The 22591-nt window shown below is 46.2% G+C and overlaps 2 protein-coding genes across 8 annotated transcripts; one reads left to right on the top strand and one right to left on the bottom strand.

Moving 5' to 3' along the window:
* Positions 1 to 6369: 6369 nt before the first annotated feature.
* Positions 6370 to 15128, top strand: LOC122377011 (RRP15-like protein). 7 transcript variants are annotated; one of them, XM_043356977.1, is made up of 6 exons: positions 6370 to 6406; positions 9888 to 10004; positions 11001 to 11308; positions 11511 to 11596; positions 14277 to 14448; positions 14754 to 15128. In XM_043356977.1, the coding sequence occupies exons 2-6, from the start codon at positions 9944 to 9946 to the stop codon at positions 14892 to 14894; spliced, it is 768 nt and encodes a 255-aa protein (XP_043212912.1). In that variant the 5' UTR covers positions 6370 to 6406; positions 9888 to 9943; the 3' UTR covers positions 14895 to 15128. The 7 variants fall into 7 exon arrangements, with proteins under 7 accessions (XP_043212912.1, XP_043212907.1, XP_043212910.1 ...); XM_043356972.1 differs by lacking the exon at positions 6370 to 6406 and adding an exon at positions 8832 to 8895; XM_043356975.1 differs by lacking the exon at positions 6370 to 6406 and adding an exon at positions 8892 to 8999.
* Positions 15129 to 17867: 2739 nt separating this feature from the next.
* On the bottom strand, positions 17868 to 19830 carry LOC122377012. Its single transcript, XM_043356980.1, has 2 exons — positions 19301 to 19830; positions 17868 to 19030 (listed from the first exon to the last, which is right to left on the bottom strand). Exons 1-2 carry the CDS (start codon positions 19630 to 19632, stop codon positions 18013 to 18015), a joined length of 1350 nt encoding a protein of 449 aa, XP_043212915.1. The 5' UTR covers positions 19633 to 19830; the 3' UTR covers positions 17868 to 18012.
* Between the last annotated feature and the right edge of the window lie 2761 nt (positions 19831 to 22591).

The following is a 22591-nucleotide window of genomic DNA, read 5'->3' on the forward strand; positions in this document are numbered from 1 at the left end:
TCCAGTGAATAACCGCTAGTGTCTGTGTCTGACCGCTAGGGCCCCTCTGACTCCTCAGTAGGTAGGAGGCCCTCTGTAGAGGAGGTCCTCTGTAGAAAGGAGGCCCTCAGTAGAGAGGAGGCCCCCTGTAGAGAGGAGACCCCTTTAAAGAGGAGGCCCTCTGTAGAGAGGAGACCTGCTGTAGAGAGAAGGCTCTATGTAGAGAGGAGGCCCTGTGTAGAGAGGAGGCCCTCTGTGGAAAGGAGACCGCCTGAATGCAGAAGGCCCTCTGAAGAGTGGAGACCCGCTGTAGAGAAGAGGCCCTCTGAAGAAAGGAGGCCCTCTGTAGAGAAGAGGCCCTCTGAAGAGAGGAGGCCCTTTGCAGAGATGAGGTCCTCTGGCTCTTTGAAGAGAGGGCCCTCTGTAAAGGAGGCCCTCTTAAAGGGAGAGACCCTCAGTAGAGAGGAAGCCCTCTGTAGAGAGGAGGCCCTGTAGCTTCTGTAGTTAAGAGGCCCTGTGAAAAGAGGAGGCCCGCAGTAGAGATCGGTGGTCCTCTGTAGAGAGGAGGCCCCCTCTGTGTTTTGACAAATGTTTTTGCAAATTTTTCGCGGCGCTTCGCGCCGCCGATTTATGTACATACGTACAGGTCAATACGAAATCTTGACTGTAATTACATAAACCAACCGTGTCAAATTGAATCAGAATTCATATGTGTGCTGTAAAGGAACTCCGGCTTGTACTGCAATGCTAAAAGGGTGGTAAAATTTGTGTTTTGGAGCTGTGTTTCGACACATTCTTTTGCAAATTTTCTCGGCGCTTCGCGCCGCCGATTTATACACCAATCAATAAGAGAAAATAACAGTGACTGTAATAACACCAACCGTGTCAAATTGAATCGGAATTCATATGTGTACTGTGAAGGAACTCCGGCTTGTACTAGCATGCTAAAAAGGTTGTAATATTTGTGTTTTAGAGCTGTGTTTTGACAACTTTTTTTTGCAAATTTTTGCGGCGCTTCGCGCCGCCGATTCATACACAGGTCAATAAGAGAGATCGTGACTGTATGCTACTATTTACTAATGCATTAGGCTAAAAGTGAGGTAACTATATCTACTTCTGGGTTTTTAAGTCGGTCGACCCGCCTCCCCCCCCCCCAGTAAAAAATCCGTGGCGACGCTCCTATATAGGTGGGTTTCACTAACTAAAACTACTGAGCCGAGTGACTTACGATAAAACTTCATCTTATAAACGACGAAGATCAAATGTCATTTTTTGATCTCGACATACTCGCTCCCTACCCCCCCCCCCCGGTCGTCAGAATTCATTCACCAGACCTGGTATGTCGGCCGACTGGTGACCCCCCCCAAAACGACCCCCTAGATCCGCCCTTGGCGAACACTAATTCGTGCAAGGGGTCATTTTCACTTCTCCTTCGGACGCCGCAGCACGCTACTTCCCGCCGCGCGGGGGGCCGAGGGACGCTACCTCCCGCCACACCGGATGACCATCGGGCCTGGGCGCCGCCGCGGCGGGCGATGGACGGCGCTACCTCAATTCAATCTCGAGAAAATCAATCACAAGCACACTGCCAAGTAGTGTACCAAGGTGGTCCAAATTTGTATCCGCCCCTCCTATTGGTCAACGTCACGGCCGCCACAGGGATGCATTACGTCATTCCCGTCTGCCAACGACCAATCACAGTATGGTACTTGCGTCTTCATGGTCCCTTCAAATCCTGGGGCCGAACGTAACCTGGGCCCCTGTGTAACCTTGGTCCCGGTGTAACCTGGGTACAATTGTACTCTGGTACTTATGAATGTCACCCGTTTGGTACTTCTTCACTACTTCTTAGAAGTACCCGTTAGTACCGATCATGTCTCACATAATAAGCTATTGGAACAAAATATCCATGTTCTTCTAATTATTCTCCTTTCACACTTTAAATAAATACTTTTGAAATGCATTTACTAATAAATTTCACAAAAACGGCTTGAAATTTTACGTCAAAATACTTACTCCAATTTCCACCATGAAACCAACACTATCCCAGCCAGCAATTTTGCTCCGGGCCCAAGCAGGCTCAAGTGCGGATTGCCCGAGATTTTTAGTCGGGCTAAAGTCGGCTAGGGCTTGGGCTAAAGTCGGCGTATGACACAAATACGCCGACTAAAGCCCATGCTCTGCCGGAGGTATGCCCGCTCTGCGAGCTCTGGACAGCCGTAGTTTAGCCCTAGTTCAGCGACGATTGGCGTTAGCCCGATTTAAGCCCGAGCAGTGAATCCATTTATATAGGAGATTACTCTGGGCCCGAGCGGGCTGAACTCCGGCAAGCCCACTCTGTGTGCCCTGTCTATCCCGACTTAAGCCATAGAAGTGAATGGGGTTTATACATTGCAAACTGCTGTGGCTTTGCTCGGGTTCGGCTCGAGTGATGGCTCCTGTTTTCTCAAGTCTCGACTTGACTTCATCTTGCTTTTGCTTCACACTGGATCAAGTAGCAAGGAGCAGCCAATGCACTTTCAGCAGGTTGTGCGGTTTCAATGCATATTTAAAATTGTTACGGTCACTCATATCTCTGTTAACCGGTCATCGAGGCTCGAGCATTGCAAAAGGAAAATAGTGGTTGACTTTGATTGAATGTATATTTCAAACGACTACAGACACGTCAAATGAATCACAAATACATGAAACAGTGGACTGCAAACTGCAGCAGTAATATGGCATGAGTCATGAAAAAACGCCATCAAAACTATAAAACAATCACAAGGCCCGCTAGCCTCCCTCCCCGTTCATAATACTTGGTTAAACACTCAACTGAAAGCATAAAGTAAGGAAGGCAAGTAATCGCTCATAAGACAAAAAGCAATAAGCAAACAATCGTTTATAAGGAACTTCACTCTGGTGAATGGGAGCTTTGGAGGCGTCTGACTCCTCCACACACACACACATCTGCAGTAGGTGGTCGGCCATCTTTCGGCGCAGTTTCCATATATGTAGGTATACCTACTTAATTATAAGCAGGCAGTTTCCGCTAAACCACTTGGCGAGGGCGACTGCGGCGTCCACCCGGTCCTGGTTTGTATAACTATTCCATTTTTTGGAACCATTTGCTCTAATGGTACGTACCTGAAAAAGAGATTAATTGGTTTAATTTACATTGCATGTTTGCTTGAAAAATAACTTATTGATCCATTAATACTGTAAAAACACTTCTCATTGATCCGTATAAAATGTTCATTTGATTTTAAATGCGGACAGAGAATGAGCGTGCTCGGTGATAAGTAGATAAATATTTGTGTTTTGTATTTCATTTTCCTGGGTCAGAAGTGCTGGTATTTCACAAAGATATAAAGGCACGGAATGCAGCTTTTCTGAGCGAGGGTATAAGTCGCCAGGCTGAACAGCTATTCAGCTTCATGTTTGATGGCGTCAAACTCAGTCAAAATCATGACGTTTACATACGATCAAGCGCACCATTCAATACACTTACCTACCGTAAAACTCCATGCCAGTCCACTTGATAAGAGCAGTGAGCACTATCCCTTCTTCGCGCTGTCACGCGCGCCCAAACATCAACCACCAAATGCCCCAACACCGGTGTGTCGTTTCGTCGCACAGCGCACAGACTGTCACAAACGCTGCACATGATTGGCGCAGAACTGCGCATGCGCGAACAGCCGAACAAGTATGGCTAAGCTCGGGCTTTACTCCAGTTAGCCGAAGGACACAGCCAGCTTGATCAGCCCGCGCTCCGCCCAAGTTAAGCCTGTTTTGGATGCTCGGGCAGATGTCGGGCTGAGCTACTGCTATCCGCACGTGGGCATAGCTGCGGCATGCCCCAGCTCAGCCCTAGTAAAAAATGCATTGGTTTTGATCAAAGTGGGCAAACCCAAGCTAAGCCCAAGCTGCCCGACGCCTGCCACAGTTCAGCCCAAGCGAATTGCTGGCTGGGATATTACTTGCTTACAGACCCGTGCGCACAGTGCGCGCAGTTTTATCGTGACGTCAGAGGGTGCTTCCTCAGTGGCGCCCCCTGGCGGGGAACGCGTGCAAAAAGTCCAGCTCTTAGGCATGTCCAAAAATGTGGTAGGTTTGCAAAAAGTGTTACCTCAAAGCCACAGGGGAGCAATGCCGCTTCAACCCTATTGGCCGTAGTGTCTAACGGTGGCGGCCATATTGCGCAGACCAAGAAACGGCTGCCGCCTGTGTTGAGGAATAGGGAATTCGGGACCTCGATTTACGTTTGCGGCCGCCGCATCCGTTACGTTCAAGTTACGTAGATACGGAACCCGGCATCTTACGCAGAATTGAGTGGGGAACACGATCGTATCTTCAGAATTCCTCAAATTCACTCGCCGGACCTACATTTGCCCCGGCCGAGGGGGTTAATTGAACCCACCTCGCTAATGCGCCGCTAATTAAACTAGAATTAAGCGGTAATTGGTCGTTTGCGACAAAGGATAGTGCAGAGTGACTGGTAGGAACCCACTGTAAAGGTCCCGGGTCAACCGGTGACCTCTGAGGTCAGGTCAAGTGATCTAAGGCACGGGTTCGGTTTTTGGTAAATAACTTCGCCAAAAATGGCCGTAGAGCCGCGATTTTGGCATCATCGTGTTCAGCTAGCTCAGGCGCATCGAGTGATATACTTTTTGTTCGGGTCAGGTCAACTTAGGTTGTTGACCTCAGGTCAAGGTCAGGTCAGCACCCCCAGGTCACGAAATTGGTCGAAAGAGGTCATGTCGCATATCATTCGATTCGGCAGGTCTTCCTGAGTCCATTGGTGGCTTTCCCGACTCGCTAGCTCAATTTGATCGGGAGTTATTGAAGAAAAACTGTGACCCTTGTGACGTCACAAATGACGTCACGCAAGGGCAACAATGCAAATATGAAGCATAGAACCTTGCAAGGAGTGCATGAAATCATGATTTTATATGCTTGAGATAGTTTCAGATCATTCTCGGCGCCAAAATAGCAATTTTCATATTTCCCCATTGACTTATAAAGGGCTTAACGTATTAGTTTCTTGTATCTGAGAATTTTTTAGGATTTGATCTTATTCTCCACTCAATTCTGCGTAAGATGCCGGGTTCCGTGTCCACATAGCTTGAACGTAACGGATGCAGCGACCGCAAACGTAAATCGAGGTCCCGAATTCCCTATTCCCCAACACAGGCGGCGGCCGCTTCCTGGTCTGCGCAACATGGCGGCACCGTTGGACACCATCTGGCGGCCGATTCGCATTCCACATTATATACCGGGGTTACATGAGCGATCCGTTCCAAATACGCACTACGGTAATGCGCATCAGCTCCCCACAAACGGATCTACGGCACCGGTTACATGAGACTAATTCGTTTTATCTACGTCAAACGGATCTTGTTTGGCTCACCCGGGCTGACTCCTCGACGGCCGGTAATTCGCATCACAAACGGAATAGGATTAGCGTACAGTCATGGCGCAGTTGCGGCATTTACCGGGACGACTGAGCTAAATTTTAAATACTTATATCATTTGATAGGCTCAAAAACATTTAAAATTAACATGAAATCAAAAAATGAAAACAAAGTTTTCTTGTTTTAAGTCAGTGGGCACTGATTCGCCATGCAGCGACAGCAGGGTGGTCAGAAAAAATTATCTATCAAAATATTTCATTCATTTTATTTCACATGCAAAGACTAAACCAAAATACCAACATTTTTTTTGCTATTTTCTACGAGGCAGCCAATAAAAAAAAAATGATTAGTATTTTGCATTTTGACGCTTCCAGTCAGCAAAGAATAGTTCTTGTGAAATACGGCCCGAATCGTGTGCCTCGGACGTTTCGGTTACATGAGCGATCCGTTCCAAATACGCACTAAGCTAATTCGCATCAGCTCCCCAAGAACGCATTCAGAGCACCGACTACATGAGCAAATTCGTATCAGTGACGTCAAACGGATCTAGTTTGGCTCTCGGCCCGATGCGCATTACAAACGGAATAGCATACAAATGTGGCGCACTTCCGTAGCAATAGAGGTGACTAAATTAAAAATTTATTATCTTATGTCTTTTTTGCATTTAATCTGCTCAAAACATTCTCAATTAACTTAACAAAAAAAGGTTGAACATAAAGTTGTCTTGCTTTGACTCATTGGGCAATTGCCTCTCTTGATTCGTCTGTAGTGCTGTCAGAAAAATGTTTCAACTGAAATTATGTGGATATTTACTATTTGGTTTTCTCTAAATTTTTTGTTGAAAACTTGACAACATACCGACATATTTTTTTAAATATTATTTCAAAAGAAGAAAATGAAAAAATACCTATTATTTTGCATTTTAATGTTTCTTTTTGCGAAGAAATAGTTCCTGTAATACGTATCTTGGTCCTATTCGCTTCTAAGCCTCTTTCCCAGCGGATTTTGTTCGGACCGCCGATTCGTATTAGCAGGTGGATACATGAGTCGGTAGTACGCTCCTGATTCGCATTAGCGGTGAATCCGATCGTGATACGTATTTGCTTTGCTCATGTAACCGCGGATCGGATCGCCGATTCGTACTAGCAGGTGGCTACATGAGTCGGTAATGCGTTCCTAATTCGAATTAGCGGCTAAATACGTATTTACTGTGCTCATGTAACCCCGATAATAGAGTTCAGTGCTCAAAGCTAAGAAATTTACCGGGGTTACATGAGCAAGTAAATGCGTATCAGGAACGGATTTTCCTATTCGCTCACCATTGTAGTCCGTTTGTAATGCGTATTAACTCTGCTCATGTAACCCCGAGCATTGTCCCTTTGGCCTTGTGAATGGGAAAAAGACAGAGCCACTGTCCATCACGTAAAAGCTAGCTGTTTTGAGGAAATCACACTGTATTGGTATGTTATTTTTGTATCATGAATCACATACAAACCAATCAGTATTTGTGTAAAATGGCAAAATGAAATTTTTAAACCCCTAATTATCATTGCTGTAGTGCTTTTATATTATTTATATGGTTTTTATCTGTTGCTTCAGTTTTTGTATTCTTGACATTTAAAAATTGTGAATTGTTATCAAATGTAGTGAAGGTAAAGTAGGTGAGAGTGGGGAAAGATGCCCAGGGTTTTACTATGTCATATATTATTCGAAAATGACGATTGGAAAGCAAAAACTTGTAGTTTCAACGGAAGCCGACATCATTTTTCTCCAAAAATATCACACCTTCGTGCTTGAAATATGATAACGTTTTTTGCATTTTCCTGAAGAAGTGAAAGGGGGCATCTTACCCCACAGGGTGGGAAAGACGCCCCCTGGCGTTGGGTAAGATGCCCCCTGCACTATAAGTGACATAAATGGGCACGTGAGTCGCCTGAACGAATCAGTAGTCCCTTCGGGCCTGCAGTAGACACCAAACGTCATCGTAAGGGCCCTCAAAAGTAGTCGTAAGGGGCTTCAGAGGTCATCGTTAGGGCCATCATAGTCCAGCGCGGCCAAGCAAGCCTCCGTGGTGGCGTTCGGAGACCACTGTGGGGCCCTTATAGGTCTTCATGATGCTTGAGGGCCCTCGAGCCCATCGTGGGGACCTCAGATGCCAGCGCGGCCCGTGGAGCCAACGTGGGAGCCCTCAAAGGATGTCGTGAGGGGCCCTGGAGCCAATAATGTGGCCTACAGAGGCCGTCGTAAGGGCTCTCAGAGTCAGATGCCGCCCAAAAAGTCGCTGTATGGGCCGAGAGACCGGCATGGGGAGCACCCGACCGTACTGGACTCTCAATAGTCCCAGATCGGCTTTTGTCTCTCATCCACTGAACTCTATAATGTGGAATGCGCATCGGCCGCCAAATGGTGTCCAACGGTGCCGCCATGTTGCGCAGACCAGAAAGCGGCCGCAGCCTGTGCTGGGGAATAGGGAATTCGGGACCTCGATTTACGTTTGCGGTCGCTGCATCCGTTACGCTCAAGCTATGTGGACACGGAACCCGGCATCTTACGCAGAATTGAGTGGAGAACAAGATGAAATCCTAAAAAAATCATCAGCTATAAGGAACTAATACGTTAAACCCTTATAAGTCAATGGGGAAATATAAAAATTGTTATTTTGGCGCCGAGAATGATCTGAAACTATCTCAAACATATAAAATCATGATTTCATGCACTCTTTACAAGGTTCTATGCTTCATATTTGCATTGCTGCCCTTGCGTGACGTCATCTGTGACGTCACAAGGGTCACCATTTTTCTTCAATAACTCCCGATCAAATTGAGCTAGCGAGTCAGGAAAGCCACCAATGGACTCAGGAAGACCTGCCGAATCGAATGATATGCGACATGACCTCTTTCGACCAACTTCGTGACCTGGGGGTGCTGACCTGACCTTGACCTGAGGTCAACACCCTAAGTTGACCTGACCCGAACAAAAAGTATATCACTCGATGCGCCTGAGCTAGCTGAAAACGATGGTGCCAAAATCGCGGCTCTACGGCCATTTTTGGCGAAGTTATTTACCAAAAACCGAACCCGTGCCTTAGATCACTTGACCTGACCTCAGAGGTCACCGGTTGACCTGAGACCCTTACAGCGGGTTTCTACCAGTCACTCTGCATTATACTTTGCCGCATACGACCACTTTACCGCTTAATTCTAGTTTAATTAGCGGTGCATTAGCGAGGTGGGTTCAATCAACCCCCTCGGCCGGGGCAAATGTAGGTCAGGCGAGTGAATTTGAGGAATTCTGAAGATACGATCGTGTTCCCCACTCAATTCTGCGTAAGACGCCGGGTTCCGTATCTACGTAACTTGAACGTAACGGATACGGCGTCCGCAAACGTAAATCGAGGTCCCGAATTCCCTATTCCTCAACACAGGCGGCAGCCGGTTTCTGGTCTGCGCAATATGGCCGCCACCGTTAGACACTACGGCCAATAGGGTTGAAGCGGCATTGCTCCCCTGTGCTCTCATCACAGGTATGTAATAAATGATTTGACAGGCTGCTTGAAGGACAGCCTACGGATTTAGGGGGGCGTCTTTCCCCATCAGGACAGGGGGCATCTTACCCCAAGGTACCGAGGTAACATTAAATCAGTACAATTTGTTAGCCATAAAACTACACCCTGAAACAAACTGTTTGGGACACAGTACACGCATGTTAATTTATCACGACTATGGCACGGGACGCAAAAATTATCTACCTTCTTTGATATTTACAATGTTTTGACACCAAAATATTTTTTTGAAAGCAGCAAATAAAAAACATGCAATCACCAGCCAGCCGTTGCCCAACTGAGCCTCGCAAATTTTTGTGCAGTTAACAAGGCAGGCTTCCGCTTTACGCTAAGAACATTTATTTCCAGGTTCGATTCTTTGTTTCGCCGCTAGAGGGGGTAGGGCGTCTTTCCCACCCTGGGCATCTTACCCCACTCTCCCCTACAACAATGCTATAGGTATTAGTTGTGGTGCTGAGGATACCACTAAATGAGAATAATAGCAAGATAAATGCTGTATTCTTGCAAGTCATTGTTGCCTATCTGTTAACATTACCTGTGAATCAAAATAATGATTAGCCAGCTGATGGGGAATCAATATTATGATTATCTGTTTAAAGTGAATCAATTCCTTGATTGCCTTTCACTACCTATAGAATTCAAATTGTTATGATAGGAGCAATATTATTTTGCTTAGGAGATAGTTCAAGCATTTCTGTTCAAGATCAGGCATGCTCCTTCTTGAAACACTCTCTTATTTTTATGTGATTGGTAAGTTAGAAATGGTCTGCATTTATGCCCAAAAGGAATCAATCTTTTGATGCCTCCATATTTTGATTCCAAAGGTCTAGTTTGCCCAACTGACTTTGACTTGCACTACAACTAGGCTTTAAATCACCAGACTTTGTTGAAAATGATATTGCATATTAATATTGAAATAAAGTGTTGTCTTCAGAATTGTGATCATCTTCCAGGGTTCAACAGGCATTATTATTAACCCCAGATCAAGATACCAATACCAGTCGAAGTCATGGTGGTGGAGGTAGGCGAGCATGAGCAGGCGATGGATTCTGGTGCTGCACATTCTGAAGGTATGTTAAAACAAGTAAGAATCACCCACTCTAGATAGATGAAGATGCACTTGCTTTTAGTACACTTGATGAAGTACACTTGATGAAGTACACTTGATGAAGTACACTTGATGAAGTACACTTGCTTTTCAGGAATGTGGTATTTATTATTCACTGTGCTTAAACCTGTAGCAGCTTCTTATGGTTTGGGTCTGCTGGGAGTAGGTTTACGTTTCATAGCTACTGATGTTGCGTTAGTGTCATTTCATAAGCTTATTGGGATGCATATTTATGGATGGATCTGCCCAAATAGGTCTGATTTACCATATTCAACTGCTCCTTCATCAAACAAATAACAATCTATTTAAGGTCATGGCATGTTATCATCACAGAGGTGGGCAGTGACTCACGACTGTATGCAGGTTCATAGAATGTTTGAATTCAATGGCTCCAAATAAATATTCTTGCCCTAGCTCTGAGCATGTCATCCCTGGTGGCTCCTGGTAATCTTTATAATGGTCTGGTAGGCATCACTCGGGCTCATCAGTTATCACAGCAAAGGTATGGTAAATTCGTATTTGAAAATATGGAATGAGTGAGACGTCGCCCGATCGTCGTAATGGTCATAAATTGAAATACTGCTGTAAAAACTCGCTTCGTTTCGTGTCCATAATTCGTGCATGTGTCTTCGGTCTCCCTAGGAAGCACGGGACGGGCAATGACGGTTGACGTGAGCGTCCGATGTTGGAAGCAGCCAGCGCTGTTTGCGACTGGCGTGGCCCCAGCTTTGGCTTTGAGAACCGACTTCAGTGACGACTCTATGTTGGATGCTATGCTCGTTAACTTTGTGATCTTCGAAGAATGAGCTGTTATTCAATGTAGCACGAAGAAATCATTTTAATAGCCCTGTCATTTGTCATTTCTGACTATCAATATGAATACGATATGCACTAGAAAACATCATCGATGCGTTCGTTTTCAGATTAATCGACGAAATATGCCTATTATGTTTGACAGACGCATCTTCAGACATGGAGGAAGTTGAAGACGTCGCCACCTCTGCACCAGCAGAAGGCAATGAGGGTTGGGCGGACGTCATGTCCCGGCTCCTAAGTGCACCAGCGCCGAAAAAGAAGTATGTCATCCTCTCAAAGGCCAAAAAAGCGTTACCAAAGGATGATGCAGAGGACGAACCAGAAGAGGAAGCCTCCGATCCGGGCTTCGATGTAGAAGGCGCGGAGGCAGCGCCGATTGAGAAGAAGAAGCGAAAGACTGCCAGGTCGCATGCGGCGAAACGTAAAGAATTGGTTGAAAAGCGGAAAAAGGTAAGTAAAATAGTATTCGTTCATCGCCGATTGATTTAAATTAAAATGGAAGCTCAGCTAGTTTTTTTTTTAATTCGCGCAAGCCTCACACGTAGAGAATGGCATCTGAAATGCAAGGACATAGAGCTTTTATTAAGTGTTTGTTGGCTTATCGAATCGAATTATCTTTGATATGCTGCGTGTAACACCACGTATTTTTCAGCTCAGAGAATGGGAAATGATGGGACGAAAGAAGCCAGACATTCGAGAAAAAGATCGAGAAAGAACCTTGTGCAAAATAGCAACACGGTAAGTAAGCAATAGCACTGCGCTCTGCAAAGCAGTAATATGCATTGTAACGTCCATGCATGATTACGTCATTAAATTTTATTTGTAAACCGTAGATCTGGGCGTGTGGAAAACAAAAAAAAATCGTTAAAGGTAGTGTGCCAGCTTTCCTGGACCGTATGGAGTTAATGGCCCAGATAAGGAGAACCGGATTTTTAGAACTTATCCATAGGGGAAAGTGGGGTAAGACGGGCACCTTAACTTTGGAGCCATTTTTCGGCCGGTTAGAAACATCATAGAAACGGGAAACTGGGTGAAAACCTTTTTCAGACATTTTACTTTCATTTGCCAGAAGATGAGACTTAGACCTGATTCAACAAATAAACTGCAGCTATTTTTGCAAAACCTTGCAAAAACCCGTCTTACCCCACCCCATGGGGTAAGACGGTCACATGGGTAGGGCAAGACGGCCAGCTTCTTTCACCGATCAGCGCAGCTCGCAACAAATGCCCGAGATTAGCCGCATTTATACAGTCGCTCGTTGGTCTCAAGTGCTTCGGAAATGGCAGTATACGAGATTCGTGCAGAAGGCGTATGCTCCTATATAGGCCCTAGTTCAGAAGCCATGTAGAACCGTTTTTCACATTCATTATTCGAGAATAAACTGTGCCGAAGGAATATTGCTAACATGTCTGTGAGTATCGGAATCGAACATATTCTTATTAGAAATGCTTCTTTTTTCCTACAGCAACAAAAATATTTTCACCATTACAGACCCATTGGGTTCATAGTTGCCCGTCTTACCCCAAACTCAATGTCAGAAGTTCAGCACGATTTTTCGCTGTGGACAATTTGATGCAGACAAAGCAAATCCGCCGTAAATGAACACTGTTGGCATATGAGTGTACCACAAGTGATTGCGAGTTTTTAACTCTATAGTGCTGTACACAAAAGCTTGCACAATACATTATGGATGTTTTCAATGAAATGAGTGTTTTAAAGAAATCAAAATAAAAGATTATCGACTGAACACAAATTCACCAGACTTGAATGGTGGTGTGTAGTGGGAAAGGCAATTCTGGTCCTAACTTTTCTTGCTCGTAGCGCTATTGGTTTGGTCTGCAGAAGGGGTGCCCGTCTTACCTACCCTGACCGTCTTACCCCACTTTCCCCTACCTTCAAAACTCATGGAAACGTCTTAAATTCTTCAAATTTTGAGTACCCCAGTGCGAAATTCGCCCCGACGGGTTGTCGGTCGTACCCCAACCACATTTCACACCACTATGAACAATAAATGCACACACTGAAATCGCTATTACCGATATGCTCATCCAATCAAGTTTCGATAAACCCGTTCATCATCATCTCCTGCGGTTTCGAACACGCCTGTTAGGTGGTGCGGTAGACCGCGCCCAAAGCCAGGGCCCCGGTAACGTGAGGTAGCCGAGTCGGGGCAGCGTGCGCTGACCCAAGCCGGGGCCGCGCGTCCTCCCGGTGTCATGTGATAGCCCGGGGCTGCCCGCGGGGATGCGGTAGACCGCGCCCAAAGCTGCGGCCCCGGCTTGGGTCAGCGCACGCTGCCCCGACTCGGCTACCTCACGTTACCGGGGCCCTGGCTTTGGGCGCGGCTTCTGCTCATACTTTGTGGTGCGGTGGTGGTGCGTCGGGCCGCGCGCTCTGACTTCGGCCAAGAAAAATGCGTCAGCTGATCATTGTCATTTCTGCCACTTGTGTGTGGTGAAATGGGGTCATAACTTAAGAGACGGCTTTTTCATATCAATTATTTTACATAAAATCATATTTCAAACCATAAATAATGTTCGACAGCCAAATAAAAGAAACAATACCAATACAGGCTTACAGTTTAAGGCTCGACATTGTGTTGTCTACGATTAGACAGCTGATAACTCATTCCCGTACGTCGTAACTCTATAATGACCTTTGCTTATTGTCACATGTGCGCCGCATTCGCGATTGTTGCCGACGCCTGTTTGCAGCTCAGTCCACTACAGTTGTTATACATATCGAAAAACCGATAAACTTTTAGGCGAAAAAGGCACTATTCCAGGCCCATTTTTGATTTTTTTGCGATATTAGGTAAAAACAGAAGCTTCTTATCCTAGGAAAAATAAAATGGAAAATCTTTTAAAGGTGGCACACTACCTTTAATGCAAAAAAATGGGTTATTTCATTTTGTATTGAATATTGAATTAGTAGAAAATTGTACGTGAGCTGAGCTTGCTGATTTGTTCGAAATAATTTTCTTACTATTTTTGTGGTGTTAATTCTTTGACATCCTTGAAATCCTGCGCTCAGCCCTATTCTACACGACCCACGCTACCCCCAATTTAGCCCGGATGAACAGAGGGCTGTTCACGGGCCCTGTGTGCGGTCGTACCGCACACAGCCTCCAAGCTCCGCCCACTGCGTCCCTACGTCAGCATTCCGTCACCGCACACAGCGACCGCTGTGGCCGGTCGGGACTGGCCACAGCGGACCGTCCACCGCACGCAGCCGTGACGTCAGAGCCGCCTACCCATCCCCTACCCCCACGCCTGCTGGACGCAGCGGGCCACCGCACACACCGCACGCAGCAGTGTGCGGTGCCCGTGAACACCCCTCCGGTGGTACGCTCTTCCCACCACGGTCCGCCCACGGGTGGCTGATGACTCACACACATCACCGTTCTCCGATCCGCCAGTGGCGTGGTGCAGCTGTTTAACGCCGTCAGGAAGCAGCAGGCCGAGGTGCAGAGCCAGCTGAAGGAGGCCGGCGGCTCCCTGAGGAAGACTGAGAAGGCCCTGAAGGCGGTCAGCAAGCAGACGTTCATGGACCGGCTCCGGGATGGCGCCGATGCCGAGCCGGCAGAACAGGTGGGACACGACACGGCACACTTCGGAGTAATTGGTGGCGCCTGCTATGCTGCATGAGGCTTCGATACACTCACAGGATTTCCGTTTGCATTGTTGTTTACTTTGTCGACCTTAATGCAAACTGTATTGTCAATAATATTTATGTGGGACTATTTAAGGACATCAGCTATGCGCTTAAAACGACATAGTATCATGACAAGACATGGCAGAACAATTACATGATCAAGTATTTCTTGGTTGCAATACTGTCAACGGCGGCCGCTGAGGCCCTGTGTGACTCACTGCATCCCTCCGTGTGTCCTCAGTCGGCTGAGTCGGGTGACCGGGCCACGTGGAGTGTGCTGCGTGACGACTACCTGCCCGAGGCCGGCCACAAGGACTGGGACCAGGACAGCGACGCGCAGGAGGACAGCGGCTCGGCAGGCGACTCGGACGACGATCTCTGAGCGGACGACGGGCTGGGCTGGGACAAACTGTGAGCGGACAGCTGGTTGGGCTGGGGATCAGTCATCAGTCATCACTGCACTGACCGGGCACTGCGGTGCGGCTGTCAATGTTGCGAGCTGCCGCGCCCCGGTGTCCCTGGTGCGATGGTGTCAGTTGTCTCCTCGGCATTGTTGGCTGCAGATTGTATTTTACCTGTATGTGCTTTTTTGCAGTAATATATGACCGCAAATGTATTTGTCTTGAGATGTTTTGGGCAGGCAAAGTATTAACCCGCGCCCTGCTGGGGGGGGGGTGTTTGAACACCCCCCCCCCTTGTGGTTTTTCGCGAATATCTCAAAAAAGGCGGCGCGGAGCGCCGCCGTTTTTGGTACACCTTATCATGCATCAATTCTACACATGTTGTGAAAATTTCAGACCAAGGTCATTCAAGGTCAGGTCACCAGGTCACTTGAAGTGACCTCACCTCATAAAAAGTTTCAATGTCTGTCATAGCTACACCGAGTGACCGATCGCTTTGAAACTTTCAGCGATTGCTAAGAGCAATAGCATGTACAAAATGTATATCTCAGAATTTTGATATCGATGACCTAAGGTCAGGTCAATTTTGCGACCTCCCCATTATAAGTCAATGGGAGAAAATTGAAATGCGTCTCTTTTGGACGAAAGACATTATAAACACTCCCAAACACTGAATTACAAGTGGTTTAGACACACTGAACATGAAAATGGTGTCCGTGACCCCTGTTTATGCCCTGAGGTCATCTTAGGTCACGAATGGTATCTAACAGTTTTTCGCAAATAACTTTTGATAGAGGCATGCTAGAGCGATGAAAACACCTTAGATGTGTTCAGCTCGACGATACGTATCTACTGATATGCAACATGACCCTTTCCGGTCAGGTCATGACCTTGACCTGAGGTCAAATTTTCAAGTTGACCTTTCAAGGTCAAGTTATAGTTCATTCGATGCGTCTTGACGAGAGGAACACGATGCCGGTAAAAGTAAGCTCGTACAAGGCTTGGGTCAAAAGTTATTGCAGAAAAACTGTTTCCGAAAAAATCGGCTATTTTTGCAGTTTTTGCCCCCTGCAGGCAAAACCGTTGACGTTAGGTCAAATCTGAGAGAATTACTCAGAAAGGGCGTTAATAGGGCTATCGAATGCGCTTTTCCGCGGCGCTGTAGCTCTATTGGTTCCCGAGTTATGCGTTGGCTTCTTGGAAATTTTCGACATTCGACCTGGAAATCGGCGAAATTTTGCCTTCAATGACCTCTGGTGACCTGACCTTTGACCTGACCAAAAAATTGACCGAAGTGATTTCGTCATTATTTTTGACGCTCTTTCGAACGCCGCCTTCCGCGTATCGCTACGTGGCCCAGGAGCCGAGTTAGAAGGGGGGTGTTCAAACACCCCCCCCCCCAGCAGGGCGTGGAAATCCAGGACCCCCAGCCGGGCGCGGGTTAAGTAACATAACGTCAATGATTTACTACGAGGTCGGAGTTTCGCTTCGAAATGTGCCGCATATTCTGAAACCCTAGTACCTACTTGACGGCACGCATTTGGAGAGGTAGTGTCACGTTTGGCTTTTTGACGAAATTCTATTGCAGAATGTTGATGGTGCTCAGACCGATTCTAAGAACTTCAAGTCCATCTATGCAAATTGGAGACCGTTCTGGGAAATAACCTTTGAAGTCCAAGCCAAGCGTCACACCCCTTCGGCGATCAACCAATTAGACTGAACTGAGAGGCGGTCTGGTACAAAGTGCATCATTTATTGACATTCAACAAAATGAGTAAAAAACACACAAAAGGAAAGACACCGCACTCAACAAAAGATCCAACAAGCCAGACAAAATGCCCTGTTTCAAGTACATTCTGGGTGGACAAGCAGCCAAGACGATTGAGGAAGAGACTATGGATCAATGCTTCCATCCGTCAGTTACATACACCGCATCCATGAATTAACGAACAAACGAGTCTTCCTCTGATTGAGATCACATCACTAAATCGAGAAGTCGACGATAACTATCATCGCATGTTTAATCACAAGGGTTTATTGCCAATGGTACTCGTACTGGAAAAAAGTGATCAGCCCCATATGTAAATGTATCACAAACGACTTCATGACTATACAATGTTCACAAAACTTGATTAGGAGATAGGAATACAAAAATTGGTTTCACTCACAACATATACGATATGACTAAGGCACGTCCTTTTCACGGCACATCTCGCAATGCAGTGACCACAGCACCCTGAACGACCTTGCTCGGTCTCAATTTCACACTCCGCAATTTCAGCAGACCTGAATAGTTCTGCATTTGACAGCACAGCACGACTAGATAGCACCAATCCTGAAATAACTCGCCACACCGGTAACGCTGACCACATCCCTACCACTGTGTCAGAGCTCCACCACCATCCTGGCAGCCCGTCGCCGCCGTCTGCACACGGCCGACCACAGCTGCCCGTGCAGCAGCGAGGCCAGCAGCAGCAGCGTCAGCAGCACGGTGGCGACGCGCAGCAGGCTGCGCTGCCGCTCCCACTCGCGCAGCTCGCTGACGTGCTGAAACCGGTTCCGATAGTTGGCTGGCAGCTCAAACTGCGAAGGCCGCGGGAACAGCGCTTCGAGGAAGTCGACCAGAAGGGCGTACACCAGTCGCGTTTCGGACTCGGGCGCAGCGCCCACGTTGTTGTTCAGGCAGATGAATTTGCGCGGCGCGCGACGCAGCGAGTCGAGCGCGCCCACCAGCAGACTAGAGTTGGAGTTGGAGTACCTTGTTGTTTATGGCACTCAGTGGTGTTTCATTCACATGAGAAATACTACTGCTGGCAACTCTGACATGCTGTGCTATGAATACATTTGCAATCATGAGGCACTTGAACTTTTTCTTCTGTGGGCTGTATGAGAAAATGTCACAATGATCAGTGGCAAAAATCACTATTCAGTTGGTTGGTAACAAGACAAATGTCACAAGTCATACACATGTATTGACAAGTATTCAGTCATACACTTGGTGACAAGACGAATGTCACAAGTCATACACATGTATTGACAAGTATTCAGTCATAAACTGCTGCACTGCACAACCAAGTAGCCTGGTAGGTGCCCTACTTCTCACTGGCGAGCAAGATGTGGAAGGAGGATGTCGAAGTAAACTGAATACAAGGTACCAACCAGGCTACCCAGGTATCCATCATCACGCTCGACCTGGATTATGGCGATGTCACCCATGCCTGCCAGCACCAAGTCGCAAGAGTTCACCTTCAGGAGAGCCATGCCTAACTGCACCTGGCCATAGTACTGGTGGTTTTTCTTCAGGGTAGCATTTTCACCATCAACGTCTAGCCAGCGCACCTTTCTCTCACTGATGATGTCTGCTGCCGACATAGTTTTGCCACACACAGGGCTTTTCACTTCCACCAGTCGCACCGCCTGACCGTCATGCATCACAACGCCATCTGGTGAGCATCCAAGCCATGGACAGCCTGGCTGTACAAGGAGCCCACACGTCACAAGCTTTCCCTGACAAACACCCTCATACAATTCCAGGGCATGCTTCTCTGCTTTGATGCCATGCGCAGTTGCACTGTTCCCCGCCCAGCATTGGGCCTTTTCCAGACTCCTCAATTTTTTTTCCCAGTCCCCACCCCTTTTTGAATAAGTCATGAGGCTATGGCAGACAGAACCAGTGATCCTCACTTCTCTTTCGCGACGCCACATCTCTGAACCCTGAGGAGCTAGGGCAATGTTAACAGCCTTCTCAGTGGTCACTGCGACACGCTCATCATAAAACTTCCTGACCTCTTCCTCCAGGTCTGGCTCACCACAGGAGATGGCACCGCTCGACACAAGAAGTGTGACATCTTGGCGCTTTCCATCCAGAGCATCACACACACTTTGCTCTGGCTCACTACCACGACCGCGTTCGAACAGGGCCAGCGCTGAACCAGGAGCAGCTCGTACCAGTTCTTCCAGAGCAGATCCAGCACTGCTCTGTCTGGAGGGAACTGGTACTACATTCACATGGCAGAAGTCTGCAATTCTTTTGCCCTCATATGGATGCTTCCCACCTGTTTTCCATTTTTTCTTTAGGTCAGTGGTTGAAAGCTCCTCCAGGTCATTGATATCATGCCTGCAACAAAGTAGAACTCTGTTAGTAATTGCACAGGCATATCAGTCAGGGAAATTGTGGTTATTTTTTAAGCTTTCCATTTCTGGAAAGCTGTTCCAAAATGTAAACCAGTAGCGGGTTCAAGGCCATCTATGGGTTTCCCACTCTATTTAGTTCCTTAAAACCAGATGGCTTTTTTAGTTTGGACTGGTGAATCAGACTGGTGCTATGCCAGCCCAGCCAGGTCAGAGTATAACAGTAAGTAGAACAGTAAGTAACAATAAAAATTACCTGTTGATGTAGACTAATGTAGCTGCAACATGCTTGCAGGCACCAGCCAGGCCAGCCTTGCATGAGCACAATGAACCCTTGATGCATCCGCTCCTGCTCAGAGTGACTCGTATCTCATGAGGAGGTGCCTTCAGATTCGATGTTTGCAGGCACAAAGAGCAAATCACAACATCTTCGGTTTTGTTTGATGAGTCAACACCACAACAAAGTAAGTGCTTACTGTTCAGGATCGACTCTCCCTCCTTCAGACAGCGCACGCGACCTTCCTTGTACCCCTGAAACTCTGCCTCCAAGAAATCTAAAATGACGTCTAGTCCAAGATGAAAAGGCATGCTTTCTTCTTCTTAGGCCGCTATTACAATATTCCCGATATTCTTGAATCAACAAACACCATCCAAAGTCCTCCAAACACCTCAACGACCCACACAAATCCACGCAATCCACGCATCAATCCTAACGTTCGACGCATCTGCGCCAAGTTCGGTATCCTATTTCCTCACTAGCGCCACCCCTAAATTGCGGACAGTGCACGAGGCGAATAAGCCAGCGGGGCCCATTAGAACCGATCAAGGCCATATATACAGGGTGTCCCAGAATTACCCGAACATTGTTAATTAGCGTATAAAATAAGGCAAACATGATTGCGCTTTTTTCTTTTTACCGTCCTATATAGTCAACTAGGGTGGCTGTCAAATAGCACATGCAATAGATACGCTTGTTACAAGATCAGCCGACAATGATGGAAAATGCCAGCCATTGCTGGTCTCAGTTGTTTTACGGGTCTCCCGGAACTGGGTGTAGGCCTGTTTTCTTTGACCTCTTGCCGGAGGATATTACGATCATATAAAGATAAACTTGACATCAAAGTGTTCCCAGGCCATAAGGTATTATCCCCAAAACAAAAATTTCTGCCTACACCACTTTTGCTGCGTTTTTTACATCTGGAGTGGAGAAGCTCCATGTCTGAACATGGCGCGACTTTTGGCTTCCAACAGATTTGGTTTCCAAAACAAACCCGTTCATGGCCACTTGGTTCACGGCATCCAGTTTTTGTACTGGTAGAGTATTACCGCAATAGTACTCTACGGTTGTCTTTGGGCCATCATATCAAGCCCAATGATTGCACGGTGGCTCAAAATGTCTCACAATATGATTTTCGACGGGTGCCTGGCCGTCTCTGCTGTTGGGGCGTTGTAGTCATCTGACGTTCACACACGCCTTTTTCGGGCGGTTCGAATGACATAATACCTTCGTTAGACCACAAAGTGTGCTTCAATATACTGTTTTGTTGTATATGATATGTTTTTGGGATGAATTGTAGTGATTTGCGCTGCTTTTCCCGTAGTTTTCGCATATTTTGTTCTGGCGAAGGACCCCAACTTCCAAAATTTTGTCGAAGATAGTGGTGCAAGGTAGACTGATGTTTTGTAGATAATCCTGATCTATTGCTTAACTAGTTTTTAGTTAGATCGGTGACGTTTGTTGTCTATGACAAGCAACCACCTGTTTGACAACTGGTGCATGGCCCTTTTTGGCCGAGCCCAAGCTTGTCAATCAGGTTTATCTCTTGCTCTCTCTCGCTTCGTTAGCTGATATAATTGCGCTTTGCTCAATCCTAACTGCATGCAGATGAGCTGCTGAAGCTCTCCAGCAAAAACCATGCCGAAAGTCCGTTTACAAAGTAGAGAACGGGAGTTGATTCACCATGGTTGCCTGTTAGTGGCTTAAGCTGAAAACGGAAAAGGACTACTCTTACTTGACTCTGGATAATAGGGGAAGCCGGGGTAAGCCCGGGCGCGGGGGAAGCCCGGCCACCCCGTTTCCGGCTAAATTATTCACAATAAAATGCTCAACTGTTTGTCCTTTCAGCGTGGCAGCTAAGGTAACGCCAGTAAAAAAGTTAAGGCTAACAAAAATTGCATATTGTTAAATTTATAGAGCAGAAATGATATTTTAAGGGTTTTTAGCTAAAAAGTGAGATATGTTGCACTGTTAATGTTATACCATACAGTACTAATATTTATACGAATGTTATGTAAGGGCCGTTTAAGTGTTTGTAGTGAGGGGTGACGAGGCAGGCTGGCTTAAGTATGACATTTTTTTCGAACATCGCAGTTCTAAAATAAAAATTAGCACATTGGGGTAACCCCGGGCGAGTGGCCAAGCTTACCCCCAACCGAGAGCAATGCCACTAAACCACTGTTTTCCATGAGATAATAGGTACTGAGCAGGTTTGGTTTACACCTAGATCAAAGATAAATTTCGAAAATAAACATGTTATCATAGACAAAGCCAGTCATGTCACTTAAGGTCAACTAGGGTCAAACTACATTTTTGCAGATAACGCGACAGACAATGAAGCTAGAGCTTCAAAAATGGTGTCGTTGTGTTCTTCTTCATCAGCCGAGTCAAATGATATGCAATATGATGCATTAAGGCAAAAAGAAAAATAAATTTTAAGGAATTTTGAAATACACATTTTTTGTCAATTTTGCATCACGATTTTCATCGACCTGTACTGTATATGTGGTAGACGCTAGCTAAAATACCAGTAGTGACATAAACTCTAAGATGTCCAGAGCTAATCAGTACCTTAGTATTTCACTTTCCGTTAATATTTGGAAGACACATAATGGTTTCATCAACTCGTTGTAAAGCGCTGGGGAGGTGGCCGGCGTTATCCCTATGCCGGGCTTACCCCAGAAAAATCAACACGTTTAAAAAAAAACTCGGTTTTCTCAACCTTGTACTTATTAGAGAGAGAAAATATATGAAAAATTGACCTCTCCTCGACATTTAAAATTATTTGAATAGTCAAATATTACTGTATTGATATTTCGACCAACAGGTCTTCTTCAGAATAAGACAGTGTACACAAGTGTACAAGAATACAATAATTGATGCAGCAGACTTATTCCCGCGGTTTTCAAATTCAAAAATTAGCGCGGTTTATCTCGCGCTCATAAAACAGTGGTACAAGTTACAACCAGTGGTACAAGAAGTTGTTAAAAAGGTTGTACCACTGTTTTATGAGCGCGAGATAAACCGCGCTAATTTTTGAATTTGAAAACCGCGGGAATAAGTCTGCTGCATCAATTATTGTATTCTCGTACACTTGTGTACACTGTCTTATTCTGAAGAAGACCTGTTGGTCGAAATATCAATACAGTAATATTTGGCAATTCAAATAATTTTAAATGTCGAGGAGAGGTCAATTTTTCATATATTTTCTCTCTCTAATATTCATAATGTTCCTCGCAAGTCGCAAGAGCGCTCCAAAGAAAACCTTAT

Source organism: Amphibalanus amphitrite, unplaced genomic scaffold, assembly GCF_019059575.1.
Source record: "Amphibalanus amphitrite isolate SeventyFive unplaced genomic scaffold, NRLGWU_Aamphi_draft 002454F_arrow, whole genome shotgun sequence".
NCBI classification, from domain to species: Eukaryota; Metazoa; Arthropoda; class Thecostraca; order Balanomorpha; family Balanidae; genus Amphibalanus; species Amphibalanus amphitrite.

Excerpts from the sequence above, each read along its gene's own strand:
- LOC122377011 (XM_043356977.1), top strand. The coding sequence starts at position 9,944 with ATGGTGGTGGAGGTAGGCGAGCATGAGCAGGCGATGGATTCTGGTGCT. Across the intron at positions 11,309-11,510 it reads TGGTTGAAAAGCGGAAAAAG|CTCAGAGAATGGGAAATGAT; the intron begins GTAAGTAAAATA and ends CGTATTTTTCAG. Across the intron at positions 11,597-14,276 it reads TTGTGCAAAATAGCAACACG|TGGCGTGGTGCAGCTGTTTA; the intron begins GTAAGTAAGCAA and ends CCGATCCGCCAG.
- LOC122377012 (XM_043356980.1), bottom strand. The coding sequence starts at position 19,632 with ATGCCTTTTCATCTTGGACTAGACGTCATTTTAGATTTCTTGGAGGCA. Across the intron at positions 19,031-19,300 it reads ACATTAGTCTACATCAACAG|GCATGATATCAATGACCTGG; the intron begins GTAATTTTTATT and ends ACTTTGTTGCAG.